Source organism: Lepisosteus oculatus, chromosome 6 (assembly GCF_040954835.1).
Source record: "Lepisosteus oculatus isolate fLepOcu1 chromosome 6, fLepOcu1.hap2, whole genome shotgun sequence".
Lineage (NCBI taxonomy): Eukaryota > Metazoa > Chordata > Actinopteri > Semionotiformes > Lepisosteidae > Lepisosteus > Lepisosteus oculatus.
This window is the reverse complement of record NC_090701.1, coordinates 36372998-36393794: the sequence shown is the minus strand read 5'-3', so window position 1 is coordinate 36393794 and position 20797 is coordinate 36372998. Positions and strand designations below refer to the sequence as shown.

The 20797-nt window shown below is 38.6% G+C and overlaps 1 protein-coding gene across 3 annotated transcripts in view; it reads left to right on the top strand.

Annotated features, from left to right (window-relative positions):
* zcchc2 (zinc finger, CCHC domain containing 2) overlaps window positions 1-18247 on the top strand; it is a 66850-nt gene extending 48603 nt beyond the window's left edge. The window contains exons 10-15 of one of the 3 annotated variants that reach the window (XR_001479181.2): window positions 3401-3468; window positions 4211-4308; window positions 6861-6989; window positions 9626-11002; window positions 11752-11887; window positions 15570-15626. Coding sequence is in view for 2 of the 3 variants with exons in the window: in XM_015354294.2 (XP_015209780.2) it covers window positions 3401-3468; window positions 4211-4308; window positions 6861-6989; window positions 9626-11002; window positions 11752-11825 (1746 nt within the window). In the remaining variant the exon portion in view is untranslated. Of the gene's footprint in view, window positions 1-3400; window positions 3469-4210; window positions 4309-6860; window positions 6990-9625; window positions 11003-11751; window positions 11888-15569 lie in introns of all 3 variants that reach the window. The other 2 variants (XM_015354294.2, XM_015354295.2) reach the window with 2 other exon arrangements.
* The last annotated feature ends 2550 nt before the right edge of the window (window positions 18248-20797 follow it).

The following is a 20797-nucleotide window of genomic DNA, read 5'->3' as shown; positions in this document are numbered from 1 at the left end:
GTTTGTAGGCCCTTCCTTACTGTTTATCTGCTGCATCTCAACAGGTGGTTATCAGAAAGCATATATTTCACTAAACTATTGCATTTTATTCCTTCACACCAGATTTCTAGTTTGTTTTCACATCTGTTTTTACTTTGCATTCTGTTTTTTGGTGTCATTGTGATGGCTATTAAGAAGACCTGAAAAAAGATCAAGTTTTGTGTTACACAGAATTTCACTATAAGTGCATGTTCTGGATGAGTCTTGATTACTGGAGATGACTGATTGGTCTGCGGCTGTGCAGGTCACCATTTCGAATCGATTGTGCAATACCATAATTAGGATAAAAAGATGTTTGGCCTGTTGTGCAACAGTTTTCCACAGCTGTCCATCTGCAGTACTGGATAGTGTCATTGTGTAATATGCATGTCCCCCAGTTGACACAAGATCTGCCTTGTATCTTTCAGAATTACTGTGAAACACAGAAACGAGTCTGACAATGTGGTTTAAAGAATTGTCTTTTTCTAACACTGCGAGGGGGCAGTCATGGTAAATAGGCTTTGAAAAGTATACAGTATATTGGGCTATTGAGAAAGGCAAAGTAAGCGACAATTTTATTTTATTTCTATTTTACTAAGTGCTTTCTTAGGCTTTACTGTTTCTCTAGGGGCTTGCAGTAGAGGTTTATTAATAGGCTGCAAATGACTTGACAACAGTGTAGCATAAATTCAAACAAGTTTTTGTTGTTGAAATGGCTGTCTCCTGAAGGTCATTACAGAAATGATATTTTAGTGTTCTTTCGGTATCTGCTCATGTATTGTTGCCTCTGTTGATAATTATGTAGAGGGACTTCAAGGATTTACCTACAGTATGGAGATCCTCACTTTCACTGCCCTGATCATCATCCTCCCCAAGTCTAATACAGGGGTACCGTCTCTGTAATGAGGTGCAGAAAGCTGAGTGATTGATGTAGAGACAGAAACTGAAGCAGTGGGAAGTGAGGAATCCAAAGGTGGGAGTTCTGGTTGTTAAACAGTAGAAAAGCAAAGCTCTCCTGAGACGGCCCGGTTTGGCGTTAATGACAGGCAGATGTTGGCCTTGCACAGTCTGCACTTGACAGTTGTTTAACTTGGCAGCAAAAAAACCTCAATGCTTTAAACAGAAAATCATTTAAGATGTTCTTAAACATTAAGGGATCATATGTAAGTCATAGATATGCATATTTAGTTCAACTTGTGTTACATTTCTTTTAGATCTTTATTGGGCTGCTTTTAGTTTTAATGTTAACTGTCTACCAGTACATTCTTGAAAAACCCTTAAGTTATTTTCTTCTTGCGGAGTACAGTTCATTACTGGTAAGCATTGCATGGTAAGTTCGATTTGAAGAGCTTTTTGCCGTCGGAGACGTTGCCCGGAGGTCACTACGAGGAAGTAGCTCTTCGTGACCCCCAACTACTTCAAAGACTGGAGGTTAAAACTTAGCATCACCAAGACAGTGAGCAGCATTTTCCACCTCGCAAATTGCCATGCTAACATAACAATCAACGTCAAGTGCGAAGACAAAACTATTCCATTTGAGAAAAGCCAGAAATACCTCGGAGTTGTCCTTGACCGCTCACTGACCTTCAAACAACATCTCAAACAAACAGCAGCAAAAATCCAAGCAAGGAACAACCTCCTGCGAAGACTAGCTGGCACTAGCTGGGGTGCAAATTTCACCATCTTACGCACCTCTGTGCTTTCTCTGGCCTTCTTGGTAGCTGAGTACTGCTCTCCTGCCTGGCACAACAGTAGCCACACGAAGAAGGTAGACACAGCCCTGAACAACAGCATGCGCATTATAACCGGATGCATTAGATCTACGCCCACTGAATTGCTACCGATTCTCAGCGTCATCTCTCCACCTAACCTTCGCAGAGAAGCAAGTTGCATCAACCTTGCACTGAAAGCCTCGGATGACTCCAACCACCTGCTGCACGATGCCATCTGCAACCAGAACACCACAATCCTCCGATTAGAAAACCGGCACTCACCTTCTAACACAATGAGGCACCTTATGAAAGAAGCAAACGACAATGGCACTAATTGGGCTAACAAAAAGTGGCAAGACGCGTGGAATAATAACAACCATAGACTGAAACAAAGTGTCCAACAAACCCGCTGGAAATGACCTACCCAGACAAGCCTGGGTCAAGCTGAACCGACTAAGAACCGGACATGGCCGTTTCCGGGCCACCCTGCACAAGTGGGGTCATACTGATGACCCAACTTGCGAATGCAGCGATGGCAAGGAGCAGACGGCCGACCACATCCTATACTCCTGCCCTCGCTTCAAATGCCCCGGCAACTTTATCGATTTGGATGATGCCAGCTGCGACTGGCTAAGGCACCTGACTGTGACAATATAACTATGTAACTTCTGCATGTTAAGCTCATACGAATATATATATATAGTACATTCTTAATTTTGGCTTGGAATTGTGTACTTCTGGAATATAGCAATTTCTTTTTTAAGGTGTTTTTATTTTAATCTAGTAACCTGCTTCCTCACAATGTTAGTCATTTTTAATATCCGTTTTCCCTTTTTCGTATCTACTTGTGTCTCAAGTCACACTTGGAGTGATTTACTGTATATTTATCATTGTGTTTTTATTTTACATTGACTTATAAAACATGAGATTTAAATAAGAACCCTCCCATTTTGATTTTAAATTCAAAATGGATATGTGGAGTCGTACTTGTGCATAAAAACACAAGTTTACCACATAGGTTCTGATTTTCAGGGTGTTTTTATTTGCTTATTGTTTTGTATGGCCCATGATGATGTAAAGTCCATCTGTGTGGGTGTTTGTGGACACTGAGTTAAAGATTTTCTGTTACCCCCGTAGCACTGCCCTCTATGTAGACACAAACTCTGAAGGTCACAGGCTGCATCTTGATTCCATAGCACAGGGACTAAGTCCATCATGCCTGATTCATGTGACTATCGTTATTGAAAACTGCTAGTCTTGTGGCGTGAGTGTGCAAGAGAAGACATAAAGATTATATGGTATTACATATTAGAGTTAATAGGGATTTATTTTGTATCCCCCCAAACACACAGAGTTGAATCTGTGTTTGAATCTGTTGTATAGTTGAATCATTGTGTATTATATTTAATGTGGTTTATAGTAGGTGTAATTAACCATGTAATATGTGTTATTATGCCAAAAAAATGCTTCTGCAAGGTATATGCCCAAATGAAACCACAACAAGGACTGATACTTGCAATGTGTTTATTTTCCTGATGTCACAGTGGAGTTTTTGCCTTTTATTTAGCCACAGTACCTATATCTTGCGAATGGATATAAGTTTGTGGCTATATGCCAGTGCTGCTCTGTGTTATTTGAATGTTTTGAAATGCTCCTCTTTTGATTTATAGCATCTAAGTGATGAGAACAGGAGTATGCATTCTGGGAGCAAGAAGAAAATAAGGTCTCCAGCTGACAGGTGAGTTTATAAGAAGGCTATAGCGGCTGAAACCAGGGGCCAGCTGGTGCTGTTAGAAGCACATTTTTAGCTACTGTTCTTGCCTGGCTTCTCATACGGCTCCTTTACTGATGTGTGAAATTTACATCTATGATAGGTCAGCTTTCAGAACAACCTAGACTAGACACAATTGATCTGATTTGTGTATTATTTAACATGCCAAGGGTCAGTTAACATACAACAGGCAAAAAAGTACATTTGCACAAAGAAAAGGTTGCTGGAGTAGCTCAGGGTTAAATCCCCTGACTTTAAATGAATGAGAGATGAGCCGAATGCCCTTCTCTGTTTAGAACATCTTCAAGGTTACAATTACAGGACAAACAGTGGTTTCCAATACTTTTGTTTCACTTAAGGCTTAAAACATTGAAGTAATTATATTGAAATTAGTCAAGCAAGGTGCTTTACACAAATTGCTCAAACTCAATAAATGAGTATAGCTAGAATTTTTTAAAGGCATCTGTCACAAAAATTGGTAATTACTTTTCACAAAGGAGAGTTGAAGTATTGTAAAAAATCTTGTTTTTATTTTCTTCTTGGTTCCATTTCCAAACTTAGTATGTGATATTGCTTAGGTTTTTTATGTATGAACTCACTTCCCCAATTTAATCCCAGTGTTTTTATACTATGGGGTGAATATCACGTCTCCCTGACACTGTGAAGCAGCTCGGTCTGTTCCATCCAGTATTTTGTTGTCTTTCCTCAGAGAGAAGGGGAAAAAAAGCGATAACAGAATAAGCTACATCACAAATGGGGTCATGAGACAACCTCCCGAACAGCTCATACGTCCAGCTACTGGGAAAGGTAATGTTCCTTTTGTGACCATGCTTATGTTAGTTTCCAGGATGTAACTGATGCACAGTTCTCTTTGAATTATATATTTTTTTCCTTAACATTTGCAGTGTCTTCTAAAACAATAAAAGACAAGATTGTAAAGTAAGATAATTTTTTAGTGCTTGCCAGGTTTTTTACTTACATTTTGTACTGTTTTTTTTGTGTATTTGTGTATTTTAGTGCGTAATATCACCTAGAGTCCTAGACCATTCCAAATGCCATTTAGTGCTTAATACCACCACTTTGAAGGCTTTTGAATGCTGTTTAAAAGTAGAGATCTGACTATATCTGTTTTAACAGCTCTGTTTCCTTTGTGAAGTCTCACTGATAGATGTGAATTATTTACTAGATTTAAATTTCCATCAGTTTTTCTCTTTTCTTTTTTTAGTTCCTATTCTTCCTGTTAAACTTTTAGACTTTAAAATTTCCTTTAAAGAGAACTATGGCTAGTCTCAGTGATGGGCTACTACAAATTATAAATGACGCAACACAAACCAAATCTATCATTAGTCTTACACCTGCTGTTAATGCTGATTAAATCACTTAATCGTTTAAATGAAACATAAAACTATAAATTTAGTTATTTATTGAAAAATGACACATGCATATTCAGTTTCTTAACTTCCAGTTCAAATACTTTAGTTCTTAACATAACTGAAAACTACAATATGAAAACAAAAGTTACAGACTCAAGGAAGCCTTTCTGCTCATTTGTCCTGTTTGGTAGTTCGTAGTTCATTGATCCAAGTATCTCAATCCAGCCCTTTTACCTTGACAGTAGTCAGGATGTCGGCATCAACAGCATAGCTTGTTAGCTTTTTCCATTCTTTGGGTAAATACGTACCTTCTGTTCTTTGTCCTTAATGCACTGCCACATAGTTTCCAGTCCTGTCCTCTGGCTAGCTTCCCTCTTTATTCAGCAAACTAAATGTATTATAATATTTTGATCATTCTCATTTTAAGCTCAAAGTTTACCACTGCTATAAATAAAACATTTGTGATTTATTCCAAATTACTTTAGAATACAATGGAAATGTGAAATACAAATAAAATGCACTTTTGTGCTTAAAATAATGGGAAAAGTAAACCTATCTTTACTTGTAGAGTTCTGAGCAATGTGATTCTTAACAACAAAACTAGGATGTTGCTTCATTACAAGTGTAGCCAAAGGTTACTAGTGTCATACTTGGTATCTTCTGTTGGGTGGAAATAGGTTTTGAAGAAATTGGCAGTACTACATCCATATTATTTGTGAACGCTGTCAGAGCACAGTGAAAATCTATTTTACAAAGAAATGTGACTGCTACACTGTAATCCTTTTGGCTCAGACATCTTTAAGAGTATGACAGTTTAATAATGATACCATAACAAATAGTATAATGTGAATATCTGTAGCGCATGGTTTGAAATTTATGGAGTATCAGATTTATGGTTGTAAATGAAACCAGATAACTATGCAGTAATTCCTGGTGTCATTTGATTTGGGATTGTTTAGAGTGCAAACCAAGTCTCCAGGGTATAGGTGTATTGTGTGTCACGTCCCTGTGCACGTATTGTAGATTTTCAGTTTAACTTGAATTCATAGTTAAGTGCACAAGGTGGAGGAAAGACAAGTCATGAAAGTCAAAATCACAATTTAACATCAGTGTTTTTCCACTGTATAATTGCTTTCTAATGCAGTTTCTATAGCTCACCATCACTGGCATTTTGCAGACTGTCAATTTCACAGCTGGATTTAGTCAGTCAACTAACATTTGAATTGGACTCTAATCAGCATTTACTGTACCAGTTAATAGAACCTCCAGAGTTATACAGTTTCCTTTTTTATTTCTTATGAAGAAAACACATCTCTGAAATGTCAGATATAAAGCCATTTCTGACTATCCCCCAGTTGTCTATGGTTCCTCATGTAAGTTTGTCCTACTATGTACTATGTCTGTTCAGACCACATCAGTCACAAAGTAATGGCCATAGAAAACTAATAATTTATCTTGTGTTCATGTGTCTGAAAAGGTTAGCACTATTTAATCTGGAAGATCTAGCCTTTAAATGTCTGAGGAAACCAGATGTTCAATCTCTGAAACTGATATAAAATTTAATATAATATTCTGGCTTTTGATCCTTGGATGACTCATGGTCATGTCAGCTATCCAGCTGCCCAGAAATTAATTTATCTCATTGCATGTCTTGGAATCAGTTGCCAATATTAGCCGATATTTTCCTTCATTTGCCATTACTCCCGTTTGCTGACATTCATAATCTGACAGATGGAATTTTAGCTGTACAAAATGTAAATGTTGGCCTTCCAAAAAAGAAAAAAATATTTGAAGTCAGACATTTTTTTTTCTTGAATGAATTAAACCCACTAAAAGAGCTAGCAGGCAGCTTCTGTGCTCTCTATTGACATATGCCTCATATATTGTATGAATGTATAAAATGATTTGTTCTATTCAAACAGAAAGTGCTGCTTTAGCTGACTGTTAGATCTGCTCTAAAGTCTGCTTTCTCTCCATGAATGTCAGATCTGAGGCTGGATCCTGGCTCAGGACAGGACACCTGTGGAGAGACGTCCTCTGAGTGCTACAGCTCCCCTTCAAGTCCACGACATGATGGCCGAGAGAGCTTGGAGAGTGAGGATGAGAAGGACAAAGGTGAGAACGAGGCATTGACCGCTTCATCACCGAATACGTTTTTGTGTAGAATTCACTCCTCACATGTTCCTAAAACGGAGCGGCACTGTGGTTCAGTGGTTAGCATTGCTGCCTTGCACTACTGGGGCAAGTGGGTAAAATTCCAGAGCTCGAATATTATCTGTGTGGAGTGTGTTCGCATGGGTTTCCTTCATGTGATCCAGTTTTCACTCACTGTCCGAAAACACTCTGGCAGGCTTCTGAGAAGATTGTCCCTTGTGTGAGTGTGTGTGTCTGGTGTATCCTGAAACAGGCTCCAGTTCCCCCTCCACCCTGTATTGTATAGTGTGTAGAAAATCGATTGATGGATGTTCTTTAAATGACATATTGCATAATAGTAAAATCTTCTTAAAGTGAGTGACTTATGTTATTTGAAATGAGCTTTTAGAACTACCATGAAACTCAGCAATTGAATGGAAAATATTCAAATATTCAAAATAGTAGAAAATATAAACTCTATTTGCCTTAAGCATTAATTTTCCTTCTTGGATTTGTATTGTACAAAGCAGACGTTCTTTAACAGGCAACTAATTTCACAGTGTATTGTGGTCAGTTATGCAAGTAGAATTTAATTCTCATTGGTACAGTATTGAATACCATCCCTGCCCCTCACATTGAGTGTTGTTTCATGAGCTAGTATCGTTATTTACAAATCCTTGTCAGTTATCTAGGCAACCGTTTTCTTCTTTAAATGGAAACGTGATCTGCAATATCACCACAGACAGTTCAAACCCATTCACCTGCTGCAAATCAGTCAGGCTCTCAAGATCTGTTTACAGACAATTCATTTTTGCAATGTATTAAGCTGTCATTAACGCATGAGCAGTAGTTCCCAATGTGGCTGGTTCATTTTTAGCAATGACATTAAGCAGAATTTCTTGTTTAGCTGTTTCTAGAATTTGTGTAGCTGCACTGTGAGCAGCTGACTTTGTGCTCATTAAATAATTTTCCACAGTGTCGTGAATTTTTCCCCAAACGACCAAATCAGACATTCAGCCCCTTAAGAAGCAATATCCATGCCTCTAGCAGAGAAAAACGTTAAATTGGAAGCCTCCACATATTCTACACCCAAGTTTCCACTGCAAGAAAGCAGCCAATCATTTTGTTTTGGAGTTCCTCAAGTTGAACCCTGGATCGCACAGATAGGTGCTGTTTTTCCTCAGGCCTGCCCTGCAATTCACAGCCAATTCACAACCACTTGTGTCAATCTCAGTCCTATAATCTGTGTCTTCCCGTGATGTCAGTGAGTCCATTGTCATTTTGTACATGCACCACCATCTCTATCAGTTTTAGGTGCTTCCATCATCTGTTGCATGCTTTGAGTGTCTTGTTAGGATTTGTTGCAAACAAAATTGTGCAACTTGACTCTACTTAACCACATTTAAAAAAAAGTTTTAAATTTTAATTAATCACTGGTCTGTTTTACTAACTTTCACTCACTGATGTTTATTTTCCTGCTTCGGTGTCATAGATTTTACAATGACAATTATGAAGCTTCTAAATCAATTCTACTAACAGATAATACAGACTGGTAAAGTACACACCTAAATAATTCATTTGATTCAGCACACTGTGAACCTAAACTGGAATAATTCAGTTATTACTATTATGGATGTATTTGTTGAACTACATTTCTATAAAAGCAATCTAAAAGTAAATTGAATAACGTATTTAAATAAGCATTGTTTAACATACTAAAGAAATTCTGAAATGCCATATGACAATAGACAATATTTCACATCTGAAATAGTTTAGTTAGCCCCTTTATCATATACAAATAAATCAAAGTGATGCAATAAATGTAAAAGAAACCCAACAAAATGTTGAATAAGTCACAATATAAGAATGTTGCCTACCACTAAAACCTTTTTATAGCTTCTCAGATTGCTTGCTAACTTGGCAAAGTACAGCAGGACTTCACCATTAATTAAAGTTGATTTTACTCCCTAGTTAATAAACTAGGGACTAAAATAGACTGTGATAGACACCTTAACTTTCCTGTCAGTCTCTCTCGTGCTTAGCAGTGTTAATTCAAGAATCACAATCGGCAGTAGATGGAGCTTAGCTCTATTGGGTGACTACCCATTGATCACAGGCAGTTCCTCGTTTTTTAATTATCTTCATGACAGTTCTTTTACATAGAAGATTTCTTTATGCATAGCATAGTTACAGTTGTATTGTATTGGTTTGTAATACTTGCAACATTGTCATTGTATATAAATTATATTCTTTCCAGCACAACATAAAGGCAACAAATGCCTTAATGGCCAGTGTGTCTGGCAGTGCTAGCCTACTTATACCCACTCTGATTTTGTTGCAAAAACAATATGAAAAAAATATCCTATTGTCACATTTCTTGCAAGTCAGATGTTTGTCTGTACACAGATGTTCCTAAAAAGAAATGCATGTTTTACTTTTACTACAAAATATTTTGAGTAAAAAGCATGTTATACAAATGTTTTGAGTGTTTTAAACAGCGTTGTCAATGATATTGTGTTAGTAACAAGAAGGTGGGAAACGTTTAAGTACAGTGTTTGCAGTGTAACTGGTCTTCTGGACTAACACGGAGCGACTGTTGTTCTCTTCTCTTTGGGTAGACACTGACAGTAACTCAGACGATTCCAGCAAAGACAAAGCAGACAGCTTCCTCTCTCCCAAGAGTGCTGTTGGTGCAGCTGTTGCAACAGTGCGCCCGCTGCTTCCAGTGATGCTGAAAGACGGAGTGGCAAGGCCGGAGAGCCCGCTTAGTGCATCCAAGTTCACTCAGCTCTCTTTCATGCACCCCATGCAGTATGTGGTCCAGAATGGAGCAACCAAGACAGAGGGTGCAGTTCCTCAACAGATCCTTGATGGCAAGACAGCTGGAGGATTGATAATGCCAGCCACTATGGACCTGCCTAGCCCTGTGGCTGCGGGAGAATCTGAGAAGCAACTCCTGGAGCCTGTCCCGCTTCCTCCACCTTTTAACCCCTCCCCACTGGGCCTGCCTCCACAGCCTAGCACCCTAGCTCTGCAGCCCCTCATCCAACGCTTCAAAACAGGTGCCCCGCAAGCTGCCTCCGAGAGCAGCAGTGCCTCCCCGCACCAGCCTCCTGTGGGTGCCATTAGTATGATATCTCCGGGCCCCTCCTACGTGTCTCCCCACCAGCCGACCTATCCCAATACCGAGCCTGCCCTGGGTTCTGGGCTGCCTCTTGCTGAGCCGCACACCAAACCCCCTGGGGTACCCCTACCCTCTGGTCTACCTCCCTCCTTCAGCTTGTCTGTTCCCAGCTCCATGCTGCCTTCCCCGGTAACAACAGGAACCCCTGCTGTAGGTCAGGTGAAGACCATGGTGCCAGCTGCTGTGCCTACGCATACACCAGGCCCAGCACCCAGCCCCAGCCCTGCTCTAACCCACAGCACAGCTCAGAGCGACAGCACCTCCTACATCAACAGCACCAGCTGTGGTAGCTCCAGTGGGGTCTCTCAGCAGCAGCAGCAGCAACAGCAGCAGCAGCCGCCTACCCCTCAGCAGCTGAGCTGTGGAGCCTGCGGTTGCCGTGGCAGCTGTGGAAGCAGCCATGTGCACAATTTCTTCTTCCCTCCCCACCTGCCTTGCCAAGTCTTCAGCGTCCCACCTTTTTTCCACGTGACTTCGCTGTGCAACAGCAGCTACCTCAACCAGGCGCACCAGAGCAACGGCGCCACACAGCTGCCTTTTTTCCCACCTGCCCCCTCACCCTACCCCAGTGGCCCCCTCATGCACACCCACTCGGACCACGTGCTGGGTACCCAGGCAGGCTATGGCCTACAGCAAATGGCTGCCTTCAGCCGTTTCTATTCACCCGTCTACCCCTCAGTCAGCATGGTACCTGGCACGAACAATGGAGTGGGCATGAAAAAGAATGGCAACATCTCGTGCTACAACTGTGGGGTCAGTGGACACTACGCACAGGACTGCAAACAGCCTTCCATTGACGCGTCACAGCAAGGTAATCATTCCTTACCCCAGGGAAGGGTATGCCAAGGGACAGTTGTGCCACACTCTCACCCCCCAGCATCGCATTGCTTTCCACAATTCTCTGTGCAAAAAAACAAACGACACTGTCCTCCATAGAAAAAGAAAAGGTTTTTCAGTATCTAGACATTACCACTCCCCCTTCAGTTGCAGGACTTTTTAGCACTACATTACAGTGCCTTTTCAGGGCTGCACATGGAAAACTCCTGTCTTTTATGGGGAGAAAACAACCATTGGCCATTTTGCTTTTCTAAAAATGTGTTTTGGATATTTTCTTAGTGTTGGCCCGCTCTAGGAAACAACGGTACTTCAGATTAGTTTCAATGATTTAAGGAGAGTTAAATGAAATTATTTGCTAGCTTTAGAAGAGAACCATTTTGTGAAAGTCCTATGAGTAATGTAAGGTGAATTATGAGCCAAAATGTTACGTTTTGAAATAAAGAGATTAGTTTGTGGCAAGCAGGGTAGGATCAACACACCATTTGTTTGAATTCGTTTCTTAGTGTTTTCTATTTAGAGATGGACAGTGCAGTGGATCAGTGGTTAGCATTGCTGCCTCGGAGCACCGGGGCCCCCTGGGTGGAGTTTGTATGTTCTCCTGTGCTTGTGCGGGTTCCCTTTAGGTACTCCAGTCTCCTCCCACAGTCCAAAGACATTCTGCTAGATTAATTGGCCTCTGTAAAAGTGTCTCTGGTGTGATGGTGTGTGTGTTTGTATCTACAGTATATGTGGCCTGTGAGGAAGTGACGTCCCGTCCAAGGTGTATCTTGCCTTGCGCCCGTTACTTGCCGGGTTAGGCTTCGACTCTACAAGTGAGCCTGTACTGGATAAAGCAGTTAGAAAATGGATGGATATTGAGGTCACAAATTATGATTATTAACATTGTTTTTTTAGTATGATGGGATTATAGCACAATGCCAACTTTGGTTTATTTATATAGAACCTTTTATGAGAGAGTAAGAAATTATTTACATTTATAATGTTTCTGATCTCATTTTTTAGAGTAGCAATTTACAATAATAATTGGTCACTAAACATTAGTCTTTTTTTCGACCTCACATATCTGTGAACAGTTTGGACAGATGTGTACTGCACTGTTGGCCACCATCAACCACACGTGCTGATCTGGTAGTTGCTTTAGAAATCAAATGAAAAGAACATTGCTGAGGTCTGTTTGCATACATTGGTTTGAGCTGGAGATGGAAACATAAGGTGTTGTTATGTACATAGTTGTACCTGGTTTGAATACACTATGTAACTCATACTATGTGGAACTTTTGATTTTTATTGGCTGTAATCTGACTACCAATAATGGAATAACATCTCGGGCAAAACATACAGGATACACCTTTATCAGTTTGTTTTTGTTTTAGTAAAAAGCTGTATTTTCATGAAAATTATGAACTCAGTTTTATAAAGCTACTTTGATAGCTTTTAGTAGCATGGCAGGAACAGAAGTTGATTCATGTGTTTCAGTGCCTACAGATATTTGACTGTGGCTCTGTAGTTGACTTGTGCATTTATTTCTGTAAAGCAATAGAAAGTCAGTAGTATTAATATACTTGCCGTGTGCAATTCTAACAAAATAGTTTAAAACCAGTGCATCACAATATCATGTAAAACACAAGTTTGCAGGAAAAAAAGCATTTTGAAATGTATACATACTTCACTACTTACAAAAAGGGTACAGCTGAAGGTCATACCAAATACAACAAATCTGTTTTTGTATACTTGTATTTTATGCATTGTAAAAATGCAGCTGTACTATATGGTACTGCTCTGTAGTAGTCATCCAGAAAAAACTGGGCTTTAAAAAACTGCTTTATACAGTAAACAAATCTGTAAAAATGTTAAACCAAAGTTTCCATAACAATTCCCTTTTATAACTTTTAGGATCTTCTTCAGGACATTGATGACATTATACTGCTCTCACTTCTCTTGTTATTACTCTCAGAATATGTGGTACTGTTGTATTACTTTTTACTTGAGGTGGCCTTCCTTGTAGTTAAGCCAGTAAAAGCCTTTCCCTGAGCACAGGTGGAGCTGTTTGGTCCCAGCTTTGTGAATGCGAGCCTAGATTGACGTAACTAGCCGACTGAAATTCCCCAAGTGGTGGTGCACAATTGGTTTAGCACCCCTCCAAAAGGGAAGGGGCTTTAGTAGGCCAGGGTGACTCAGGGACTCCTGCGACCTCTGGCTCATGTGTTGTTGAGTGTAGAGTCATTCAGCTAATGTTGAACCATCGCTGTGGAGTTGTGTTGCCTTAAATTTACAAAGATAAATGAGTGGGAGGTTCAGAAGTGTCCTGTCTATACTTCCGTGTTCAGTTATGCCTTTGCGGTTTATAACTGTGAACCAAGATGTAAAAAAACACACAATTTGCAACTCCAAAACTGGGTGTGTAGAACAAAAAGATGTGATTCTGAATTTAAAAAGAAAGAGCTGAAGGTTTTGCTTCATGCAAATCAGTATTGCTGTGGTATATTGCTCTGCTTCTTATCCTCAACAAGAATATCAAATAGAATAGCAACACCAGAAACAAAACCCTTAACCATTTCGCCGTGTTAGGCAAAACCTAGAGAAAAATGTTGAATTTTTCCACTAAAAACTTCACTCAAGTAGCAAATTCTGACTGTATACCCTCATGTCTTAAAAAGTATTAGGGTTGTTTAGAAATGTTTTTCAACTCACATACTTGCTTTGCTGCTGTTACATAGTTAATCTGCATTATTGAAAGCTATACACACTTTAGTTCTAGTCTAATTCCATGTTTGGACCACCATCTGAAGATAAATGATGCTCTTCTTTTCTTTCTAATGTCATTGAATGGAGATGGAGACATGCACAGCCATTAATCATTACATGTGCAAAAAGGAGCACGATATTTAGAAATGGTTGCTGCTTAAGGAGAAGCAGCCCCTCAGATCACAGTATTGTGATGGGTGAAGACAGTTGATCTAACAACCTCTCATTGCCTGCTCACTGGTGATGAGACACGTTATCACCACTGAGACCTGGAGAGGAAGCATGTGGCATCTCCTTCACCAAATATGTTCTGTACCACATATTAGGCTAGGAATTTTATTGCCAGCAACCTCTTAGTCTCTAAGTTAACTGCTAATTGATTACTTGGCACACAAATCTACAGTTGCCGATCAACATTGCTGCTTACTTGCTAGTCCAGCTGTTTAAAACAAACAACACAAAAAGTCTGATGTTGGCAAACGCTGCACTGTTTCAGGGTGATTCCTTGAAATCTCCCTCTCAGTGGTGAATGCAACTGCCAGTTCTGCTTGTCAGGGATTTTCTAATTGTTGGAGAAATGAGCTTGGTGAGCTGAGGTGAAGTGTGATAACACTGAGTAGGTGAGAAACCACCATCAGTGTTTTTTTTTTATGTGGGACTTTGAAACTGCTAGAATAACAAACTTCCATCTGATAACTAACCCCAACTTGACACTTTTGTTTTATCGTAAGCACTTCAAACCAAATATTAAAATAGATGAGGTGAGATGTTAAAATGCATAAATATAACCAGAAACAAAAACTGTGAGCAGTATAATTTTATCGGTTTACTCTTGGCATACATTACAAACTATTTATGTGTTCAGCTTGTTTAAAGATCATTCTTTATAAAATAAATATTGCAATGCTTTTGAGGCTTCCTTTAGTCAATTTAACCCAGGGCAGCAGTTAATTGTTTTGGTATACAAATTTTAAAATAACATTTAGGAAATTAATTTTTCATGTGTTTCATTCAAATTTGAAACAACCCTTTTTGTGTGAAACTCTGGAAACCTGAAAACCAGCTGTGTTACAGAATTAAGTAATTAGGTAACAAATGCACATCACATATGTTGTGAAAATTGGATCCACTTAGGTACAGCACAGCCCAGTGCAAAACTGATCAAAAGCTTTTTTACGCTGTGTCATCACTGACCTACACATGAGCAGGTTAATCTTGGAGGAAATACTGTATGTTGGGAAAGTGATTATTTTATGGAATTAAAAACTAATTCAGGCTACAGCCCTACATAATTCATAATAGACCACACCAACACCATGCTGCAAAATGTACTGAACGTTATAGAATTTCATGATTTATAGAATTAAGGTATTCTATATTCTTGCTGTTTTTGCTACATTTATTTATAAAATTGAACCTGTAAGAAAAGTTCACATCTGCGATTTATCGGAGCATTAAATTGGGTTTGCCGTATTAATGCCATACCTTTATTTTTTACAGTAAAATAAGTCGCTTGAAAATAGTTGAGATGGGTAAAATAAGACATACCACTTTTAACAATAGACTGCATGGATAAATGTTGATATGGACTATAAATACAGATTGCAATGAACAGTTTAATGTTATTTATCTTTCAATGTAAATTAACTGAATGTAACTAATGTAAGTCTTAATGTTTCTCAATTTAATGTTTTCACTAGCAACAGAGCTGGAGTAGGGTCTTAAAGATATTTGTTAAAAAAAATACTTTCTTGTCTGTGCAGTTTCACAATGACTATCTTTTTTTTTTTTTACAGGTGGCTTTCGGCTGAAGTACTCTGAAGCACTAGATAATAATGACTGAAGCATCAGAAGGCCATTAAGGTGTTTTCTTGTTTTGCTTAAATAAAGTTTCCTGTGAGCCCGTTGTTTTCCTTTTAATACCTATTGAGGGTCTGGGGAACCTGAGAACTTGTGCCTGACACTTACCTTCTAAAGGTGAGGGAAAACTTGTTTCCACAGAGACTTCAGCGTGGCCTCTGGTTTTTGCACTGAAGACTGGCAAGAGACACCGGCTTATGTTTACTAATTTTTTTCTTAAACTGCAACACCGAGTCTCTTAAAGGACTGTGGGGAAGCTAATAATCTGTTATAAAGAAATCTTGGGGGAATTATAAAATTCTCTTTTTTTTTTTTCCACAGTAGGTCTATGCTTCCTTTCCTTTATCTTCTTTCTGTAAGAATTTGCAGTCTATGTATGTAAACCTCCATAGGTTCATCACCACAGCATTTTGTAGATAATTTTCCTTTTAGTAGCAATATGGTCATAAAAATAAAAAAAAAACATTAGGATATCTGAGTGCCTCTATACCTTGTTGAAGAAAATGTTGGGTAAAAATGGGGGGATGACTTTAAGGGTAAAAAATGCGAGTGAATTTTGTAACTAAAGGAAAAAACATTTTAAGGACTTTGTTAGAGCAGCTAATTAACAAAAATTTTTATATTTATTTGAAATCTTAAATTAAGGAGAAAGTGTGAATGGTGTAAGGAATATTGTTTGTATAAAAAACATTCAAGACGCCACAGTCATTTCTTAAGATATTTTTTTTGTTTTAGTGTCATAGATAAATGATTTCATGTATAAATATATAAAGCTTTGATTTTTTTCTGCAGCAGTGTATTGAATGTACAAGGTATTATTTTTTAATTTCTTAAGTTAACTGAAATTAGTAGTATCTTGCTATGAGAAGTCATTTCAAAAGCATTTGCCACTAAATAGAATGTGAAACATGTACTAAGAAGTTATTAATCATGTCTACGTCATGTCATTATGTTTGATGCTGCTGTGGTTTTTATTGGCCAATATGCACTATTGCTTCCAGGAGTTCTTTAGTTCCCTAAGTGCACTGAGGCAGTCCTAAGGTGAACAGATTGGGAGATTATTACTGCATAACATTGTGTTCTGCTGCTGTCCATCCAGTATTCTGTTAATGATGTGCTGCAGATTCTTTATACCTGGTGGTGCAATTGTGGACAATCGCTTGGTTATTTTACCACCTCGTGAAACAATAGGAATAAGAACTGTGGCTGAATAAATTGTCCCTGTAATAGTCATCTATAAGGGTTTGAACAGGCCTGCAGTAGCTATCCTAAAGCAAAACATTCTGAAAACTGAAGATGTTTAAGTCTCGTGCAGCACAAGATCTGATTATATGTACAGATATCTGCATATACACATATACTTTGAAAGACTGAGTGTTTACTCTGAAACCATACAGTCAGTGCACTAAATGAGTGAGTGATTTGTGAACACAAACCCGCTTATAAATTGCTACAATGGAAATTCCAATTTTGAGCAAACTCAGTTTTTAAGGACTGTGTAGAATTACATCAGAGCCTACATAAGGTGTTGAATTGTCCATACTTATTACCTGATATGGAGTGAATTTTCACAGACCAATTGCATCACATTACACCTCAGATGGAATAAAGTGTTATGGCATGTATGTCATTTCATCCAAGACATTGTGTGGATGAGATCAGCAGTCTTAATCTGAAAGTTAAAAGCAAATTCCTGGTGTGAATTTGTATTCGGAATCCTCAAAACCCGGGTTTAACACACTCTTAGTGATCATTGGAGTCCATGTCCTGGAATTGTCTAGGCCATGGCAGTGTTGCAATGCTCAGTCCCGTGACCGTGGGCTTACTTAAGCCCTTAGTATTTATGTGTGTATGTGTGTATCTCAAAAACATTATCTCTTAGGTTCTTGATTAGTTGCTTAGGGATTAAAAATGCTGAGTGGTTTGACTTGATTTACAAAAGCTTTCTTCTTTTCTGGATTACTATAGGAACCCTTCCAGGCTGTAATGGTGACAAAAGTAGAGAGATTACTGTATTGAAATTAAAATGTGAGGGGGAAAATGAATTTATTTTGATGAACCTCAAAAAAGAAGCAAGATATTTGGACCATAATGTGCAGTTACTTTAGTAAGTTTAGTGGGTGGAGAACCATGCAATCCTTTAGGACTGTTGTATATATAAACCTGCCAGTTGTTATTTGCTGAACTTCTTTTAAGATTTAAGATACTGTACTGTATATAAGGAGGTATATTGTTACCTTCAGTTGTATGTTTACTGTATTCTTTGATATCTAAATGTTATTATGTACTGGAAAGGTCAATTATATTTCTAGAACAAATTTGGATTTTATGCAATTTTTTTGATTTTTTTTCTGGAATTAACAGCAATAAAATAAAAAAGCCAATTGCCTTATGCTTTTTTTATTTCCCATATAACATTTGAAAGTAAAATAACGATTGGAACAATTAAAGATGTGACTATTTTTGAAACAGTGATTACAGTCTGAAGTCCAGGTTAGTTGATGTTTTTTAAAGCTTCTCCCATGTGTGTCCTGAGATGGTGTAGTCTTGTGCTTGTGATTTCTGGTTCACTGTAACTGATTAAGGATGAGGATTGATAAAACTGATTTTTTTATGCTGTTGTTTAATTTAGTCTCATCATTTTGCTTTATTTTAAATAGGACTATTCAAGGACTTTTCTGAGATAATTTGTTTTCTGTAATTAAGTTTAACACTAAAACCAAAATGTGTTTTCTAGGACAGCCTTATAATACCAATTTGAATACAAATCCCAGCTGCACTGAACGTTATGCAAATTAAGTTAAAATGTTATCAATTCAATTATATTTTTTATATATGATTAAATTATGTGATATTACCTACGTAGCTATTGAATGACATGATAAATACTCACATCTGTTTTTATTCAACAACTTATCCATGTACTCGGTTATCTACATACCATTGTGCCACACGCTCTGCGGAAGGTGGAAATAAGGTAAAGTGAACCCCCCTGCTGGGCAAGAGAGAGCTGTAGGCAGAGTGGTGTGATAGCAGACAAGGGACATAGGCAGAGCATGCTTCAGGCAAGCAGTTCAGATCAGTAGTCAAAAGCAAATGTGGTTCAAAGCCGGAAAAATACAGTCAGTGCACAAGGGCAGATCTAAAATCATAGTCGATGCAAGGTTCATAGCATTTGAAACAAGCTTAGAAAGTTTAAAGCAGCCAACCCAGATATGTGGTCAGGGCAAAGCAAGGGTCAAGTATCCAGGGAGAAGTAAGCAAGAATACAAGAACAAAGCTGAAGTGTCAAGCTAGGATCAGTTCTAAATTCCATACCAAAGCATCGAGCATTGTCCAAGCAGAGCATTAATATTCTGAACCACCAGAGGGAGGCATTGTTGCACAGTGCCTGCAGGTGAATCAACTTTCCTGTCAGAATGCAGAATGTCAACACCTTGTTAATGTAATATTTTTTTAAAGGGTATTCAAATGAAGGTGTTACATTGAATGATCAGGCTGCTGCTCACCAATCAAATTTAATCATGTTTCTTTTGACATAGGGTACTTATTTTAAAGGGCAGCATGGTGGCACTGTTAGCATTGCTGCCTCACAGCACCCAGTTCCCAGGGTGCTACCGGTGTGGATTTAGAGTTCTCCAATGTTGAGTTTCCTCACACAGTCCAAAGAAACTTTGGTAGGTTAATTGGCTTCTGTAAATTTGGTGCTGCTGTGAGTGTGTGCATGTCTGTGTCCACGTGTGCCCTGTGATGGACTAGGGTCCCATTTAGGATATATCCATCCTGTCTTGCACCAATGAGTAGTTAGTAGTTACACTTAGTTACAGTTAAGTAAGTGAACGGGATGTGATGATGATGATCATGACATATTTTGGAGAATAAGAGTTGAAGCACAGAGAGAGAAAAAAGGCCAAGGTTATCCATGATATATTATTTCCAAGTTTATTAGAAGGCAACATTATAGTGTAATATGCTACTAAACCAGTGAATAGAAAAGGGTTACAATAAAATTCAAGATCATCACTCTTCAGGTCTTTGGCATTACTAGTATTTCCAGTAGTTTTACGTTTCACACAGTGTTTCTTTCATATAGCCAGTTTCCAACAGTTATATGAAAAGCAAAAAGTAATTTTAATTATTCCAATCATTTCCAAGTATGTTTTGCTAATTGCCTGGATGTTGGCAGTGTAACATACTATATGTCACATAATATTGAATCCAACTCTGCTTTCATTTAACCAACATTTAAAAAGCATAACAATATAATGGTTAACAAAATGGGGACACCAGGACATTACTTTTTAAATCTTAAGATATTTGTAAGTGAACAGTGTTAAAATACATATTTTATGGCACTAATGTATATAATAGTTAATTGTAGGAAAACGTTTTTTTTTTTATGGGTTGTACACTGTGGTAACCAACATTCACCTGGCTGCAGGGACCACAAGCTTAATCAGCAAAAAAAACACAACTTAAGCAACATTGCTGCAGCGTTGGGGTGGCATGGTGGAGCAGTGCTTAACATCACTACCTTGCAGCTCTGAGGCCCTGGGTTAAATTCTGAACCTGGGGTGCTATCTATGTGGAGTTTGAATGTTTTCCATGTGTTTGCATAGGTTTTCTCTGGGTGCTCTGGTTTCCACCCATAGTCCAAAGACATACTGTTAGAATAAATGGCTTCTGGGAAAACTGTCCCTAGGTTTGAGGGTGTGTGCTTGGGTCTCTTACCTCAGTTATGTAGCATACTGTCAAAGGCCTATATGTTGGTAGGTCCCAACAAATCACTATTTGGTCTGTGTGTGATCTTATCTGGCAAGAATGTCGGTTAAATTAAAATCATACAGATATAATGTAGCCCCCCAGATTCAGAGGGTTTTCAGGACTGAAGGGCTCAAGGACACACACCTTGAATTAAAACTGGTACAAACAGCACCAATTTATGGGAAAAATAGGTTCACCAACTTAAGAGAAGAAACAACTGTACCATACCCAGCCCTACACCAACAGATCTTCCCATAAGCAGATGGCCTGTCCAAATTTACTTCCTCTGCTGAGAGAGGGGACTCTGTAGGAGAGAGAGCTACAGCAGCTCAGCAGCTATACCCTGGTGCTCTACCATGGCTCTGGTACCCATAAGGGAGAGGAGAGGTGATAGTTGGTC